The 14197-nt window shown below is 39.3% G+C and overlaps 1 protein-coding gene across 13 annotated transcripts; it reads left to right on the forward strand.

Moving 5' to 3' along the window:
• The first annotated feature begins 497 nt into the window (after positions 1 to 497).
• Positions 498 to 9639, forward strand: LOC113309268. Of its 13 annotated transcripts, none has more exons than XR_003340472.1 (10): positions 498 to 825; positions 1274 to 1348; positions 2560 to 3328; positions 3415 to 3559; positions 4220 to 5189; positions 5282 to 5456; positions 6120 to 7795; positions 8195 to 8272; positions 8359 to 8490; positions 8863 to 9639. XR_003340472.1 is itself a non-coding variant. In XM_026557690.1 (6 exons), exons 4-6 carry the CDS (start codon positions 5181 to 5183, stop codon positions 6539 to 6541), a joined length of 606 nt encoding a protein of 201 aa, XP_026413475.1. In that variant the 5' UTR covers positions 2177 to 2208; positions 2560 to 3328; positions 3415 to 3559; positions 4220 to 5180; the 3' UTR covers positions 6542 to 8167. The 13 variants fall into 13 exon arrangements, 1 of the variants encoding a protein (XP_026413475.1); XR_003340471.1 differs by having other exon boundaries at positions 6120 to 7791; XR_003340475.1 differs by lacking the exon at positions 8195 to 8272.
• The last annotated feature ends 4558 nt before the right edge of the window (positions 9640 to 14197 follow it).

Genomic DNA, 14197 nt, shown 5'->3' on the forward strand with positions numbered 1-14197 from the left:
TCAACTACTATCGCTGGTTTAAATGATGCTAAAGACTTTACAGCTGCTATCTCTACTACATCATTTTCTTTGTATTGTGTTGCTTATCATACATGACATGTTTCTTTTTAGTTTTGTGATTGCTGTTGTTGAAGCTTTCTTTTCTTGATACTGTGTTTTTCAAACTGATTCGAGTTAGCCTCTATCAGTTTAAGGGAGACTAATAGGATAGTCAAGTTAAATAAGTTTGACTTAACTCAGTTTAGTTTGAGTTAGTCGTCTGTTTAGTTGAGTCAGTTGTCCGACCCAGACAACCAAGTTTTCCGGTAATAAATATGTCTGAAAACAATCCATGTAATCGTTCATTCATCTCCCCCTTTTAATGCCAACAACCTAAACTGAAAACACTAACCATTTTTAGTATACCGCCGTACTTTTCGTACACCAAACGTATATTTCAACCAAAGCATTTTTTTGATCATCCGTTGGATTATCTTCATCTCCAACAACAGCCGTTCATTTTATTTCTTTTCTTTCTCTTATTTTCTCCGCTCTCTTTCTCTTCTAAGTGAAAATTCTGCAACTGAAATGAAAAACAGCCTACGTTTTAAGCGATTTGCAGACGATCAATGGTGAGATCATGGATTGAGTTGGTTTCTTTTCACTTCCTCGATTAGGTATGCAAGATCTCTCATCTCTTTCTCTTCTAAACAACGAAAATTCATAAAACCCATCCCTACAACTGAATCTCTTCTAAACAACGAAAATTCATAATACCCATCCCTGCAACTGAATCAATCACGGAGATGAAGTATTGAGTTGGTTATTTTTCACTTCCTCGATTAGGTATGCAACAGTTCTCAAATTGTTTGATTTTTGTAATCTGAAATTCTAGGGTTTTTGTCAATTTTGGGGATTTCATCTCACATGTGTTTATTAATGATTTTGAAGGGCTTGTGTTCAATCTTACTATCTATTTGAATGCCTCTATATATGTATCGGAAAATAGGGTTTTTAGTTGGATTCAATTGAATAAGCTTTTTAGGTAAAAGACTATTTGTGTTCAATTGGGTTCAATTGAATTCAGGTGATATCTATTTACATACCTCTAAATTTTTTTAGGTAAAAGACTATTTGTGTTCAATCATACTGAAATCAATTGAATAAGCTTTTTAGTTAGCTTCATGGTAACAGGGGATTTTAGTAAATAGGGTTTTTTAGATTACTCTTATATTCATTATTAGGTTTCGTAATTGTTATGTCTGATGCAGATTTTACAAATGAAACATTGTAGGTATCCAGATGAGGAAGCTGGTGAAGTGCCCGTATGCATAAGCTTCATGGTATTTTACAGACCACTAATATTGAGGTTAATTAACTGCGCTTTTATCTCCTTTTGTTGTCTAGCTTACCACTAGCATGAAAAAATGGACTTGGCTAGACATCAGTACCACTTTTTAATAAAAAACTCCTCTCTTCCAGAATCAATGTTGCATATGTTATTTGATATAAGAGCAATTTAATTTCATCTATCATGTTAATAGTTGTTTCTCAGTCACTGAGATAAAAAATTTAAAGAAAGATATTTCTGTGTGTGCAAGGGTATGGGATGCTTACTGAGATGCATGAAGTCTCAGAGTTACATCCAGTGTCTGATGCTTATGTACCTCTAAGTTGTATTACTTTATCCAGTTGAATAGTCCACAATTGTATATGTAGAACGGACAACGTACAATGAGTCTTATACTGCGTAATCATTAGGTAATATAATCCTGTTCAGTAAACTGAGCATCTTGGAGTGCTGAATTAAAGTGTGTGGCCCCTAGCTAACATTATCAAAGTAATGGTCTTCGACTGTTATCATGTAACAACAATAGACACCGGGGTAATGAAATTGTGCTTCTACATTTATATATTTTTAACTTTTTAGCCAGCACCTGATGGAGGCCATAGGTTAGCCATGTATATGTTCTTTTTTAACTTTCAAGGAAGCCTAAAAGCTATGATGTTCAACAGGAGGTATATTGTACTTTTATTATAAATTAGGTTTCCCCAATTCAAATTTGGGACATTTAAATCCACGGGAGCCCTCAAAACCAAATTCATGGAGCCCCTATAATAGGTTTCTTAATTAACTCTTCAGTCATCTTCATTGTAGTCAGGATAGGAGTGGGGACATGATGAGTTGTTTGAGAACAATATTTCTCGCCATGCCTTCCTAAAATCCAAGTATGCTCTGATTTCCTTATTAAAAATTTGTTAGCTCTGTGTTTTGAGTTTTGTGTTTTGATTTTGTAAGAGGCATGTCAAAAGCATAAGGGAAAGTATTTTGTGTTCCCTTTTCATTTTTTTAATTTTCATCCACATGGTATAAATATTTTCCCAAACAACTGACTCAATATGCAAACTGATAGATACAAATACCATGAGAGCACATACTTAACAGTGTATTGTATTGTCTGATACGCGTTTTAAGGAAATGTTTGCCTGATTATAACTGGAATTATTTGGGGAATTGTAGAATTGTTTTGATTTTTTGAAATTCGTGGTGATTATTTTGATTGGGGAATTGTTTTTCAGAAGATTATTTTGAAGTAAAGCTTCCGGAGATAGAACATTTGCGAAATCTATCTGAAGCAAAATCTGTGAAGCATATCATGATTTCGTTGATGTGAGCAAGTCTGTGTGCTCCATGTCAAACTTAGGTTTGCTGTTCATCTGTTAACGAAATCATGATATGATATATTTGTATTTGCAATGGAAGACCAACAAGATGCCAATAGAGAAACGGGTCGTGTTCCTATTAGACATCAGCGGCAAATGACAGAGGAGCAGAGATTGCAACGAAATGAGCGTAGGCGAAATCAATATAGAGCTAGGCAGCAAAACGTTGAATCCGAAGCAACAGATGTGGATACATCCCAAAGTGAAATTGCAACTCGAAGCAGCATGATGACCGAAGAAAAACGAGTTGCTGAAAGAGAAAGGTGTCGTGTTCGCAATATAAATCGTTGAGAAAGCATCACAGATGAAGAGAGATTGCTGCAAAATGAGCGTAGGCGAAACCAGTATAGAGCGAGGCAGCAGAATGTTGGTTGCAGAAGCACAACAGAATCATCTATAGGTCCGCACATATCGGAAGAACAGCTGGCCAGTGATCGAGAAAGGAGACGTGTCCGGCAAAGAACCCATCAGCAAAATATGACGGAGGAGCAGAGGTCATCCAACTTATTTGAACATGTAATGCATGAACATGTGCAGGAAGAAGTTGTGAGACTATTGGGTTGTGTCTCGAGAGTAGCAATGAATACCAGCGAAGGGTATATGGAATTGGGCCCTCAACACAGAGGTAAGTTGTATGTACTTGACTTTTTGTGTTGTATCAAACATAAAATTCAATGACTGCCAAATTCATACATAATCTCCAAATTATAGCTCTCATACATACAACATTTGATGATATGCTCGAGTTTGATGAGCAAATCAACAACCCAGAAGACGACTGTAATGAGAGTCACCAAGAGGATGTGCATGAAGGTCAGAAACAGCAACAAAAGAAGAAGAACACTATTGCATGGAGGTAAGATTTTGACAATTCTCATTCTTATGAAGCATGGCATAGTGCAACAATGTCGATGAATCTGATATGTATGCTACTAGCTTTCTGAATGTCTCTGTCTTAAAAAAAATTGTACTGTATTTTGTCTTTTTGGTGTAAATTGTGCTTTAACTTATCAAGTAGAGTTTGTGTAATAGAAAAAAAATGATGCACTATGTTGTTACCATGGTGGGAGCTAACTTCAGTAAATATTTTGGACTTCGTCGTTCTTTAGTTTTACTTTGGAATATCCTACAATACTGTGGGAAAATGTCATCTTGGTATCATTTTATGACTTCTTTGATCTGACACCAATGGCATATCCGAAAATTGTTTTGCATATTCCTGTTCCAGTCCCTCTAGCATATACTTCAGTGTTCACTTAAAATCTTAGAGATTCTTTTGACACGTTAAAATGTCTATATTCATAAAATATGCTTCATGAGATCTCAGTATACTTCTTGGTATATCTCTTCATGGATGTAATGTTAAGTGTTAACATATATGATTCATCAGTTGCAAATTCTCTTCTTAGAATGCATGTTAAGTGTGTGTCGAATGAGCCGACAGATATATGTTACCAATTGATGGCTTTGCATTAAATCTCATCCAATTCTGATCGCTAACAATATTGTGGTGTAGGTCAATCACGAGTAGCTCAATCTACTACAACGAACAACAAAAGAAGGAGGACAAATAGAGGATTTTATAACGTTGCAAGGGACTTCGTCGACGAACCTTCACTTCCATGCCTGCAATTGACTAGCATTAGCTCATGTAACCGCTGTGGAGCTAAGCTTTTTCCTCATGAGACTAATCAGTTCTGTTGTTTAAACGGAAAAGTTGAACTACCCGATTTGCACGTACCTCCAGAACTCATGCAATTGTATACTGTACAATCATAACTTGGAGCTCATTTCAGGCAGAATATTCATTTGTTCAACCATGTTTTTGCCTTCACATCCATTGGAGTACGTATCGATCATAACACGGCTAATTCTAAGAAGGGAGTGTATACATATCGAGCTCAAGGTACTATGTATCACAAAATTGGTAGCCTTATTCCAGAACCAAGTGATAGACCAAGGTTCCTTCAGATGTACATCTATGACACCGAACATGAATTGGAGAATCGTCTGAAGGAACAACAGTTTGCTGCCAAGACAAACAAGGGCAAGGAACAGGAACAAGAGCCAGCTGAAACCGTAGAACCTCTGAAAAGAGAAGTGCTTGCCGATATTGAAGGGAATGTTGGGCAAATGCAACCCGTATGTACGTGCTATTCGACAGATTTCGCAAGGAACTGACTTCCAAGATGTTCGTCTTCACATAAAGGAGCAACCAACATTTCTTCAGACGTATAACATGCCAATATCACCACAAGTAGCAGCTGTCTTAGTTGGAGGAGAAGAAGTGAGTGAAGTGCTTCCTCGAGACATAGTTGTTGAAACAAAATCTGGGAAATTGCTGAATGTTCCCGACACAGCATGTTTCTACGATCCATTACAATATCTGTTACTGCATCCTTATGGAAGTTTTGGATGTGATTTGACGATTTTGTGATAATGCTAAAAAGATAAGCTGTCGAGCATACTATGCGTATATGCTACAGGTAAAGTTAATGTACCGTCCGTATGTAAATTGTTATAATTTAAGATTTAAACAACTTATATGTTCTCTAACAAAAACACCAAATGTCATTAGATTCGAGAAAACCAGCGGTCGATTCTGTTACATGGTGGGAAACTACTACAGCAGTACGTGGTCGACAATTATGTGAAAATTTCCACAATGCAGTTGAGATGGGTTCGAGATAACCAGAGAACATTCCGAGCTGATTGGTACTCAGGCGTTCTTGATGCCTTAGATGCAAATACAGGTAACAAAATCTTTTCAAAACTATTCTTATGGCTCCTAAAATGGGCAGGAAACAGTGCATCAAAGCTTAGGTGTCCCTGAGTTGAAATCATATGTTTTAATCATGCCTATAATTGTGAATTTATGTCATAATATGTAATGATACCGTACACAACTTAACAAAACAAGCTTAGACCGCGATCACATTTCCATACCGAGACTCCAAACTAGGTCCTTGAACAACTATCCTGAAAATACTGAGCATGACTCTTAGAAAAGAGAACACTCAAGTTACTCGATATACTTTTTGTAGAAAAGTATTTTTCGTCAGTTTGTGATGAGTCTGCTATACAACTTAGTGATACAACTACAATAAGGTTTTTTTTAAGCACTACAGTAAGTTACTTGATAACCATCAGTTTCGATATGCTGTCAAGAACTTATCTTTGAAACCATCCAACTTTGTTATTTCTTTTCGAAGTTAAACATCCGTTGACAGAGATCATGGACTCCGTTTAAACTTCTTTTTATGTTTCTTTTTTTTTTCTGATTAAGATAGTTTTATGCCTTACATTTCCATATGAAATTTCAATTTTGTCAAATATATCCAAAAATGACATCTCTATTTTGTTGTTGTGATTTCGTCTTAAATTATGTTTGAATGGTTTGTGTGCGCACTTTGCAGATGATATTGGGCAACGAGTTATTCTACCTCCTTCTTACACGGGAAGCCCACGTGATATGCTTCAAAGGTATCACGACGCTATGCCATTGGTTCAGAAGTACGGCAAGCCGGATTTGTTTACAACCATGACGTGTAATCCTAATTGGGAGGAGATCCGGAGAAATTTAAAACCAGGGCAACAGGCACATGACATGCGAGATCTGACGACGAGGGTGTTTCATTGCAAATTTGAAGAACTGAAGGTAGATCTGTTCACTAAGGGGGTTCTTGGAAAAGTTGTTGCACATGTTCATGTTATTGAATTTCAGAAGAGAGGTCTTCCACACGCACACATTCTTATCATCCTGCACGAGAAAGACAAACTACGTACCCCAGATGACTACGATAAGGTTGTTCGAGCAGAAATACCAGATGAAAGTTGAACCATAGTTGTATGCTTCCGTCCTCAAACATATGATACATATGCCATGTGCTTTGTCTGTTGATAGTGTCTGTAAGAAGGATGTAAAGTTCAAGAAGCGTTTTCCAAAGCAGTTTGCAGCGGAAACTCTAGAAGGCCAAGATTTGTATCCAGTGTATAGAAGACGCGACGATGGTAGAGCAATTACACTCTCCAATGGAAAAGTTGTGAATAACAGCTGGGTTGTTCCGTATAATCCGTGGCTTTTGAAGAAATATGACTGCCATATCAATGTTGAGATTTGTTCAAGTGTACAGTCCGTGAAATATCTGTACAAGTATGTTTGGAAAGGGGTTGATCGCGTCCCCATGGAAGTTTCAAACGAGAAAGAAGCGGAACATGGGATCAAGCAGTTTGTAGATGCTCGATGGATTTTCCCGCAAGAAGCTCTCTGACGTATGTACAGGTATCAAATGAATAAGATTTATCCTCCCGTCCTTTCATTACAGGTACACTTAAAGGATCGACATAGGATCCTACTTCCTGAAGGTAATACTGTCCGAGATGTGATACGACGAGAAAAAGCATCACATACCCAATTGATTGAGTGTTTTAAGACAAACCAAGAAGATCAGTTTGCGAGAACTCTTCTCTACAAGGAATTTCCCGAACACTACAAGTGGGATAAGCCACTAAAGCAATGGATAAGACGGCAACGCAACAACAAAGTCATTGGCAGAGTTAACATTTTTTCTACCCGCAGTTAAAATTATCATTTGATACTTCTCATGAATAATGTTAGAGGGCCAACTTCTTCCGAGGACTTGCTAAAGGTAGGAAACAATACGTTTTCGACGCATAAAGAAGTAGCGCAACATTTGTGTCTGTTAGAAAGTGACACTCCCATCAGTGACACACTTCTTGAAGTCGTACAAGTAGAGATGCCTTGGTCTTTAAGGAGGTTTTTCTGCATGTTGTTAGATGTTTGCAACCCCACTGGAGTTCGTGAATTGTGGGATGAATTTTTCCCGTACATGATTGAAAACCTCTGCCGGTTCAACACGAAAACAAGGGCAATCAATCTGCTTTTACGGGAAGTAAGGTCTATTCTCGGCGAAAAATTAATGGCCACATATAAACTCCCACCTATCACTGAAGACGTATGAACTTCAGGAGTAAACAAGTTGGTTTGCGCGGAATTCAGAGTTCCAGTCTCTCCAGAAGATCTATCATCTATTGATATGCTAAATGCCGACCAGAAACACAGATTCGGTAGGTAAATATTTTATGGAGCTTTACCTCTTTATTTTTACAGTTGTTTCGCTTTTATTGAAACTTAATTTCCTTTGCGTACCTCTCGCCATCATGCATGTTGCAAATACCAACCCTAATGAATCCCACATGAGTCAACAAACTTTACTGAAGACGTTACATGTGTTTGGCCATCCTTTCTGTGAATCTCCGTTGGTTTCAATGAACAACGCGATACCAGTTTCAACTTTCAGTTTTCCCATCTTATGTGCCTTTGTGTTTAAAGGATAGAGAAATAAATACCTAAAACAGACAAGATTAATCTTATGTATGTATGTATGTATATATGTATGTGTTTTTTGCATCATTATCTGTGAACATCGAGTTGTTTCCTGCACTAAATGTTCCATTACTTGATGCAAAGGGGAAGCATGGGATGTGCAGTGTATGGTGCGAAGACACTTTAAAACTGAGACTAAACAAAGTGAAACAAGCCAACTGAGTATATTACCTAATACTCCTATTTTATTGCCTTTACCTCATCTTTAACTGATTGATTATAATTTACGTAACTTCTATGCATGGTAGTGAATTCCGTTATGAGAGGCGAGAAATCTATATTCTTCATTGATGGTCGGGGTGGCTCAGGAAAAACGTTTCTCTATAGGGCGATATTTTCCAAGTTATGAAGTGAAAGACGTATTGCAACTGCAACATCAGGTATTGCCGCAACCATGATGCCAGGAGGGAGGACGACCCATTCTAGATTTAAGATACCCGTACCTGCAACCTAAACTGAAAACACTGACCATTTTTGGTGTACCACCGTACTTTTCGCGCATTGCCGTACTTTTTGTACACCAAACGTATATTTCAACCAAAGCGTTTTTTTGATCAGCCGTTGGATTATCTTCATCTCCAACAACAACTATTCATTTTATTTCTTTTCTTTCTCTTATTTTTATCTTCATCTCCAACAACAACTATTCATTTTATTTCTTTTCTTTCTCTTATTTTCTCCGCTCTCTTTCTCTTCTAAGTGAAAATTCTGCAACTGAAATGAAAAACAACCTACTTTTAAATGATTTGCAGAGGATCAATGGTGAGATCATGGATTGAGTTGGTTTCTTTTCACTTTCTCGATTAGCTATGTAAGATTTCTCATCTCTTTCTCTTCTAAACAACGAAAATTCATAATGCCCATCCCTGCAACTGAATCAATCACGGAGATGAAGTATTGAGTTGGTTATTTTTCACTTCCTCGATTAGGTATGCAACAGTTCTCAAATTGTTTGATTTTTGTAATCTGAAATTCTAGGGTTTTTGTCAATATTGGGGATTTCATCTCACATGTGTTTATCAATGATTTTGAAGGGTTTGTGTCCAATCTTACTATCTATTTGCATACCTCTATATATGTATCGGAAAATAGGTTTTTTAGTTGGATTCAATTGAATAAGCTTTTTAGGTAAAAGAATTTTTGTGTTCAATTGTGTTCAATTGAATTCAGGTGATATCTATTTACATACCTCTAAATTTTTTGAGGTAAAAGACTGTGAATACCAATATTTTGTGGAGCACGTGTCACGATCTTAGTGGCCGCACATATATTCAACTGTGTAGCCTTCGCTGAACCGAGAAGCCTAAGTAGTAAAGGATACCTCCGCAGATCTACTTTATCTCATCCCAAGAAAGAAGGCCTAAACAGTCAAGATAAGAATGGTAAAAGCCTATTCTAAAAAGAGGCAGCCGGCGAGGGGACAGAGGTAGATGATGCATCTAATCAGCATTAAATGCTCAAATCTCTTATCTACACACATGAATCAAGGCACGTGGAGAGAGAAGGCGTGGAAGAACCCGATTGACGGAAGCTGGCGGTGAACGAAGGTACAACATGTACTAAGGTTGGGTAGTTCCCGAAGGAACGTGGGCCAGCTGAGGTGGCGGAATACAACTGGAGAAGGTACGCGGTGGACGAAGGTACCATTCGTACGAAAGGTATATCAGCAGATGATGGACCCAGAGGCAGCAAAGATATACCTGGAGCAAGAGGGGCTATAAATACCAAGCCTCACCAACAAACTAAGGGCATTCAATATCTAGGAGAGAAGATCTAGTCTTAAGCTTATACCTCTTTAATGTTTAGAACTTAAGTATTTACTTCCACTTGAGTTCTCTCTATTACTTTGGGAAGCATTTAAGATCTTTGTAACCACCTCAAACTTAATACAAAACAATCACTCATTACCCCGTGGACGTAGACAAATGTCGAACCACGTAATCTTTTGTGTCTCATGATAACTTAGAAGCTTTTACATTATATTTGTGTTCTTCGTTATTATTGCGATCTTAGATATCATTTATTACTTAGCATTATCAGTTCAACAGAGGTATCAATACTGCTTAGTATCGGATCCTCAGAGCTGTATACATTACTAGACTACGGGAAAACGAGTAGTCACAGTTTGGCACCCACCGTGTTTTGCTCACGAACCCGAGTTTAGACACAGTTTTACATTTTACTTATACATCTTCTGAAACGAAGGGATCTGTGTTCCAACGATGAATCTCACTCTCTAGCGATTCGTTCATCCATTATTTGTGTATGTTTTTTGAGTTCATTGCCTATAAAAACGTGCCTCGTTACAGATCCACATTTTTTTTCAAAAACATACTCACAAAACGCCAAAATGTTTGTTTTATACTAAAACAACCCTTCTTAAACAGAGCATATTTTAGATCCGAGAACCTTTGACTGACAGAGGAATCTCAGTCGAATTTTAAAGAAAAAAGATCTTCTAACGCATTTAATAGCCTTGTTTTTCGCAAGATCTGACACCCTTTTCCATTGGTTTTCAATGTTTTAAGGTTGTTTTTTCCAAGGGTGTCATAAGCATTTAATAGTCTGTCAAAAACGTTATCTCAGTCCTTTTTCTGAAAAAGCTTCTTAGCCGTCTTCTGTGTCAGAGCATTAATTGCTACTTTTAAAGAAGATACCCAAGTAGCAGACTTTTTGGCCTTTTCTGTGTCCGCAAGATAACAAAATCCGAAGACATGTAGAAACCAACTGATGTACCAACAAGCTCACGACCAGCTATCACAAGAGGGAGATCCCAAAAGCCGTCTCAAGCAAACCAAATGAATGAAACGGAGGACGGACAAAGCGAAATAGCAAGAAGAACATTTGCTAACAAATCACCTATTCCTGCTGAAGGGATGGGGAAGACATCGGGAGCCCAACCAATCTACGACATGCCATTACCGGAGCACGCTACAACTACAAAGCCACCCGCGGCCAACGCAGGGTTACCCAGAACCTTAGCTCCTACGGGACGAGGGTTGGGAAACCTAACCCCAATTCAGATAGATCCAGATGTGCCAATTGTAGACGAAGGAGTGGTAAACTCTGAAGATCCAGCCGACAGCACTCCTTAGGGAGGTGGAGCCCACAAGAAAGACCTAATGGCGGCACAAATAGCAGCTTTGTTATTCCGTAACAAGGAAAACGAAGATGCAATGCACTAGATGGCCAAGGAGAACCAGAACCTCAAAGGTAAGCTAGACATACAAATCGAAGGTTCCCAAACCCACCCTCCGCAACAGAGGCGTGAAAACGGAGCTATCTCATGAAGATGAAGGGTGGATCTCAACCCACCAAAGACGAATCAACCTAAGGGATCAAGGAGAGCGCACCATGATCCAGACGAAACAGATTCAACATACAAACCCTCTCAGACCTACTACGACGAAGCATTTTCCAAAGATGCTTACAATGCGAACATGGTCATGTAGCAAATGGAGAGAATGCGGAAGGAGATCCAAGCCACGCAGGCGCAAGACTAGAAGAAGTGCTACAAGAGGCAACCACGTCCCCACTATATTTTCGCATTTTGAGGGAATCCATCCCTCCGAAATGCCCGGTACCTACGTTCCAAGAATACAACAGTACCTCAGATCCCGCAGCCCACCTACGGTATTATACTCGTGTCCTCTCCCATTGGGAAATAAACGAGGTGGTACTTTGTAGGTACTTCCCAGCAAGCTTAACGGGATCAACACTAGCCTGGTATGACAACTTACCAACAAACTCAATTGACTCATTCGAGCAATTATCTACGGTGTTTTTGGAGGCATACATGTACAACAAATCAACAAAGGCAGGGTTAGATAGGCTATTTGCTTTAGCTATCAGACCCTGGGAAACACTGATGCAGTACACAGACAGGTGGAAAAAGACATGCCAAGCAATTGGGAAAGTCAATCCAGAAATTAGCATAAACTGCTATAAGTACGGACTTGATAGAACCTCATCCATCTTCGTGGAGCTTCACAACAGAGGCCTCGATCCCGAAGGCGAGCTCAGGGTTGTCCAATACCATTACATCAGACTCGAAGAAATCCAGAAGGACAACCCCAGGGAACAAGCAAAGATAACAATAACTCCACATCGAACTAACTCTCTAAAACCAATTCCGGAGGTACCTAAGCGACAAAATGAAGTCGGGGGAAGGACCAGCTCTCGAGACAAGCGATCCAAACACGGATATGGAAAAAGAGGCAAAGGAAGAGAAGAATTTATGGATAAAATCTACACAAAGTTGAATACAACTTTCTCTCACATTCTAAGCAAGGAGAGAGCAAAGCCAGAATTTCCTTACCCTAATACTAGGGGAAAGCAGCTAGAAAAGACGAAGGAAGCTAAGGAGTACTGTGCGTACTACCAATACTACGACATTCTACTGATACATGCTACCACCTGCGCAACGTAATCCAAAGATTCATCGACGAAGGAAAATTCATGGAGTACGTACAACTACAGCCAGCGGAGACTGAGGAGATCCCAAAGAAAAAGGTAGAACTACCTCAGGATGGAAAATACATCAACATGATCACCTTCTCCAGTGGAAGCCAAGAAAAAATGCTCGAAGACATACTCGAGTTAGCTCGAAACAGAAAGAAGATTGAATCCCATGAAGTGTTCAAGATAAGTGGACCACTCACTAGCACTTGGGAGGAATGGATGGCCATGCCATTAACCTTTTCAACAAAGGACGTCAACCAGGAGGTTGAAATTCAAAACGATCCACTAGTGATCACTCTTCCAATACACGGATGGAATGATACGAAGATCCTCGTGGATGGGGGAAGTTCGTTAAATGTGCTATTTTACGAACCCTACCTACGCATGGGTTTGACAGCAGAGCAAATGGATTCTTCCACTTGCACAATATATGGTTTTAACGGAGAAGTCTCTATACCAAAGGGAGAAATCATCTTGCAGGTACATGCAGGACCCTTAATAACCAATACACGCTTCTGTGTGGTAGAAGCACCTTCTCCCTACAATGTAATCATGGGCAGGTTATGGGTCCATAGATTGCGAGGAACAACTTCGACGTATCACCAATACCTACGCTTTCCTACACCTATGGGTGAAATGGAAATCAAAGGCGACCATCAAGACGCAAGGCTATGCAATCTAGCGGAAATCAGACTCAACGAAGAAAGAACTGCTGCTCAACAGCATGAAAGAAACAGACGCAAGGAAAATATCAAGGAAGTGCTGGACGCAGCCTCCTTAGTACCCAAAGCCGTCTCAGCCCCGGAGACAAGCACCTCCGCCACTCAAGGCGCAGATGTCTCCGCCAAATGACAATTATAGAAAAGCATTCCTCAACTACCTCAGCAACAAATATGCTCACCAGTGGAACCAACAAAGAAAATCAACATCGGGATGGAGGCAGAACCAAAGATGCTCAATATCGGAACTTTACTTGAAGAGGAATAGGAGGTGCAACTACAAAGGTTACTAAAAGAGTACGTAGACGTCTTTGCATGGTTAATGGAATACATGCCAGGAAATGATCCGAATTTGGTCTCACACCACCTTTGGCTCATACCAGAAATACCACCATTTAAGAAATGCATACGTAAGGTGGCGGATATCTACCACGAAGGGGTACAAAAAGAGTTGCAAAAGTTACTTGCAGCTGGATTCATACGAGAAGTCAAATATCCCACGTGGATATCCAACATGGTCATTGTTCCTAAGAAGAAAGGAGTTGTGCACATTTGCATCGACTTTAGCAATCTCAACAAAGCGTGCCCCAAGGATAGCTACCCACTGCCAAATATTGACCAGCTGGTCAATGCAACTGAAGGCCACCAAAGGCTATCTTTCATGGATGGATACTCAGGCTATAACCAAATATCCCTTGCGGAAGAAGATCAGGAGCATACTGCGTTCTTTACCCCACGAGGCCTGTATTGCTATACAAGGATTCCTTTTGGACTAAAGAACGCGGGGGAAACATACCAACGATTAGTAGACAAAATCTTCAAGCCATGGATAGGCAAAATACTGGAGGTCTACGTGGACGACATGCTCGTCAAGAGCAAAGAAACAAAAAACCATCTCTCAGACCTA

The sequence above is a fragment of the Papaver somniferum genome, chromosome 9 (genome assembly GCF_003573695.1).
Source record: "Papaver somniferum cultivar HN1 chromosome 9, ASM357369v1, whole genome shotgun sequence".
Classification (NCBI taxonomy): Eukaryota; Viridiplantae; Streptophyta; class Magnoliopsida; order Ranunculales; family Papaveraceae; genus Papaver; species Papaver somniferum.

Bases quoted from the DNA above. Each gene is read 5' to 3' on its own strand.
- LOC113309268 (XM_026557690.1), top strand. The intron at 5,457-6,119 runs GTAACAAAATCT...CGCACTTTGCAG, and splicing joins TGCCTTAGATGCAAATACAG to ATGATATTGGGCAACGAGTT.